The following is a 3,707-nucleotide window of genomic DNA, read 5'->3' as shown; positions in this document are numbered from 1 at the left end:
TTGTGGTGGGCCGCCTGGACCAAAAAATGCCTGGGCTGATTTTTTGTCCCAGTCCAACCCTGGCATCAGGTCAGTAACTATAGTTGGCATGTCTGGTTTTTTTTTTATATGCGGAGTAGTGGATCAAATTAACAAAGTAGGCTATACGTTAAATTCTTTAGTTTAAATGTGCTCACATGAATAGCCTTTATATGGTTCTGTTGTGTGTTGTTTTGTTTATTCTGAGAATAAGACATATGATCTTCTTTCCTCACCGGAATTGCTCCACAACTTGAAGTTGTAACATTCTAAATCAACATTTTGAGGTGATAAATACTATATTAAGGCAATTATTATACAGCATTTTATGCGTGTAACATTACTTCGAGCCTGTCAATCAACATTAGCGAGCCACCCACAGGATAACGCAAGGACATCTCTGCCAAAATGTTGTCCCCATGTGTTCAGAGATTAGAATATAAAGTTTACAAAATGTTTTATGTATATTAGCGCTATGACCCAGAATCTGCCCCACCTAAATTTACGGTCAGGAGCCGCTACTGATGATAAGGCTAAAGAAAATCAAAAAGGATACAAAAAAAAAAAAAGTTCATGTTGGTTTATCTTTATTGGTAATCCGGCTACACTCTTAAAAATAAAGGTGCTTCACGATGCCATAGAAGAACCTTTTTGTCTAAATGGTTCCATGAAGAACCTTAACATCTGAAGCACCTTTCTATTTCACAAAAGGTTCTTTGTGGCGAAAGAAGGTTCTTCAGATTATAAAAAGGTAAGAAAGTGATGGTTCTTTAAAGAACCTTTGAAGAACCCTTTAAAGAATGGTTCTTTGTGGAACCAAAAATTGGCATCGCTTGAAGAACCTTTTGAAGCACCTTTATTTTTAAGAGTGTACACTGAACAGCCACAACATTAAAACTGCTAACAGCTGAAGTGAGTAACTGATTATATCATTACAGTGGCACCCAAGGGGTGGGGTAACCCTTAAATGCATACCTCGGGACTTTAGCGACCCGGGACATCATATATCGGTTATCGGGCACATAAACACGCAAATAATTGGTATCGGTATCAGTTATAAAATATCAATATCGGTCGATCACTAATTGTTAATGTAGGCATTTTAACCCTTAAATGTATACCTCGGGTCTTTAGCAACCCGGGACATTCTCTACCCTCTCCCTCCTTAATTTTTTTAAGTTAGACACCAACTTTCTTAGTATTCCTCAATCTATTCATTATAAACAATATAGCAAGAAAAAAATAGTAAAATATAAAAGAATGCCTGTTTTCTGATTAATTTTTTGTAAAAAGTGTATAGGGTCGCTACAGACCCGAGGTATGTAAATATGTAAGTATTCTTTCCTGCCCAACTATATTTACATATCTGATAACTCAATACGTGCAATGCATCTTTTTTCCTCAAGGTGGCACTGTTTGATACACAATGATGATGTGATGTTTCACTCATAATTACCGCAGACAAAAAACAAACGAATATTATCAGCAAAAATGTAACTGGTTTGAATGGCTTAAATGATGGGCTATCCTCCTGGAGTACTGTCTTTTTGCCTCTCTGATGCCGCGGGAAAGGTTGGCCCTAGCTGTCTTCAGGCCCACCTCATCTCCAGCTCTGAAGGCAGCGATATTGAATATTGAATATGAAGTCATTGAAAACGAGAGTTTTTTGCTATTGCAGCAGTTAGAGATCCATCCGTGCTGGAAATATAGGTCTGGGTCGCTAAAAACCAGAATATGTAATAAGGATTGGCGAAACATTTGTGCATTTAAGGGTTACGCAGTAAGTGAACTGTCAGTTCTTGAATATCATGTTGTTGGAAGCAGGAAATCTTCACATGATGAAAAGTTCAAGGTGTTGCCTTGGCCTAAAAATTCCCCAGATCTCAATCCCATTGAGCATCTATGGGACGTGCTGGACCAACAATTCCAATCCATGGAGGCCCCACCTTTCAACTTGCAGGACTTAAAGAGTTACTCCACCCCAAAATGAAAATTTTGTCATTAATCACTTACCTCCATGTCGTTCCAAACCCGTAAAAGCTTCGGTTGTCTTCGGAACACAATTTAAGATAATTTGGATGAAAACCGAGAGGATTGTGACTGTCCCATAGACTGCAAAGTAAATTATACTGTCAAGGTCCAGAAAAGTATGAAAGGCATCGTCAGAATAGTTCTGACGATGCTTTTCATAATTTTCTGGACCTTGACAGTTTCAGCATTCAATTATTCAGTAGCTTGTCCTGGAAAGCTTTCAGTTTACCTACCCAGTTTTATGATGATTGATTTGAAGTTTCTGTGGGACACAAAACAATCATATTCTGCTTTTTCATTCTCCTGGATCTCCACACTCTTCCTCAGCTGGAAGGTCCCATCATGGTTTGGTCTGATTCCTGTGGATTCAACCTCGTCTTCAGGCAGAAATGTGCAATATTTCCTAATGGTCATCATGTCTTTGGCGTAGAAGCCGGTGGCCATACAGGTGAGTTTCAGCTTGGTTTCATCACTGGATTTCCTTGCAAACACATGAACATCTGGAGGAGCTGAAAACACAGGAATTTGTTTATCAATCATCTGCCTATAAACAACAAATATCAATACTGTACATTTACTCACAAGCTTTTCTGAGCTCCTCGTCTGCATATTCTCTGAATTTGTTGAGCCAGTCCACACACTCTTTCTCCAGGTAGCCTTTGGTGTACTGGTTTAGGATAAGCACACTGTCCCATTTTCTCTTGGTTGGTAGAGCTGCTTCAACTAAGGTGACCCACTGAGACACTGCAATATCAAAAGAAATAAAGTCCTCTCCATCATAGGCGTACTCACTAATGCCTTTGGAAAACGCAAGTTCACTTCTCTGCTGCTCAACTTCACAACCGTGTCTCCACTGAAGAACATGAAGATCTGAAGCAGACACAAATCAAAATGTCTGTGAGATGATGATAATATAAATCCACGGATCATCTGTATATGCTGGTTAAACTGTAAGAATGTTCCTCACCTGATTCACGGTGTCGCATGCATTTCATCAGAATGTCGATATTCACATTAAACCACTGTTCTTTGCTCTTTCTTGACTGTGTGCCTTCTTCCCAGTAATCCTCATATAGTTTCTCCTTCATCCAGAGCTGTTTGGGAATCTTCCTCTGTTCTCTGCTACTGTAATAGTCAATCTGTATGTCATCTAGCACAGTGTTTCCCAACCCGGGTGCCGTCTGTCGAGAGCTGTTTTTATACAGTCTATGGTCGAGAGCAGGGGTGCCGTGTAAAAAATCATTTTTTAAATATTTTTAAATTGCTAAAATTTAAAAAAAAAAGCATCTATTATATAATATCCATTTCTGATGTCGCCAATAATTAGAGATGCACTGAAATTCCGGCTGCCGAAAATTAGTTCACCGCTCAGGTTTCACTTTCACGTGGAGTGACGCTCTGCGTATTATCCCGCTCTATGCGTGTGCGCTCCGCTCAGTCGGTCCACTCGTATACCGTTCATGCGAATCGGAACAGCAAAGTCATTGAGCTGACAGGAAACATCTATGTAGTACAGTATTGTTTCTGTCTGCAATAGCCCTACTGTGCTGTAACATGGTGTGGTATATGGGCATCTATGGTAACGCTGCCCTCTCATTCATTGATCTGCTAACCGCTATGTTATGCTCGCGTGTTCTGATAATAATAGCTTTCTAGGA

General features: G+C 39.7%; 1 protein-coding gene across 1 annotated transcript in view; it reads right to left on the bottom strand.

The window, feature by feature from the left end:
• Nucleotides 1–2,274: 2,274 nt before the first annotated feature.
• LOC107674474 (zinc-alpha-2-glycoprotein-like) overlaps nt 2,275–3,707 on the bottom strand; it is an 8,251-nt gene continuing 6,818 nt past the window's right edge. The window contains exons 4-6 of the mRNA XM_016468452.1: nt 3,017–3,212; nt 2,632–2,919; nt 2,275–2,558 (exon numbers count right to left, since the gene is read on the bottom strand). Coding sequence (XP_016323938.1) covers nt 2,275–2,558; nt 2,632–2,919; nt 3,017–3,212 — 768 coding nt within the window. The remainder of the gene's footprint in view (nt 2,559–2,631; nt 2,920–3,016; nt 3,213–3,707) is intronic.

The sequence above is a fragment of the Sinocyclocheilus anshuiensis genome, unplaced genomic scaffold, assembly GCF_001515605.1.
Source record: "Sinocyclocheilus anshuiensis isolate Anshui unplaced genomic scaffold, SAMN03320099.WGS_v1.1 scaffold1073, whole genome shotgun sequence".
In the NCBI taxonomy this organism is placed as follows: domain Eukaryota; kingdom Metazoa; phylum Chordata; class Actinopteri; order Cypriniformes; family Cyprinidae; genus Sinocyclocheilus; species Sinocyclocheilus anshuiensis.
This window is presented reverse-complemented; position numbering and strand designations above follow the sequence as displayed.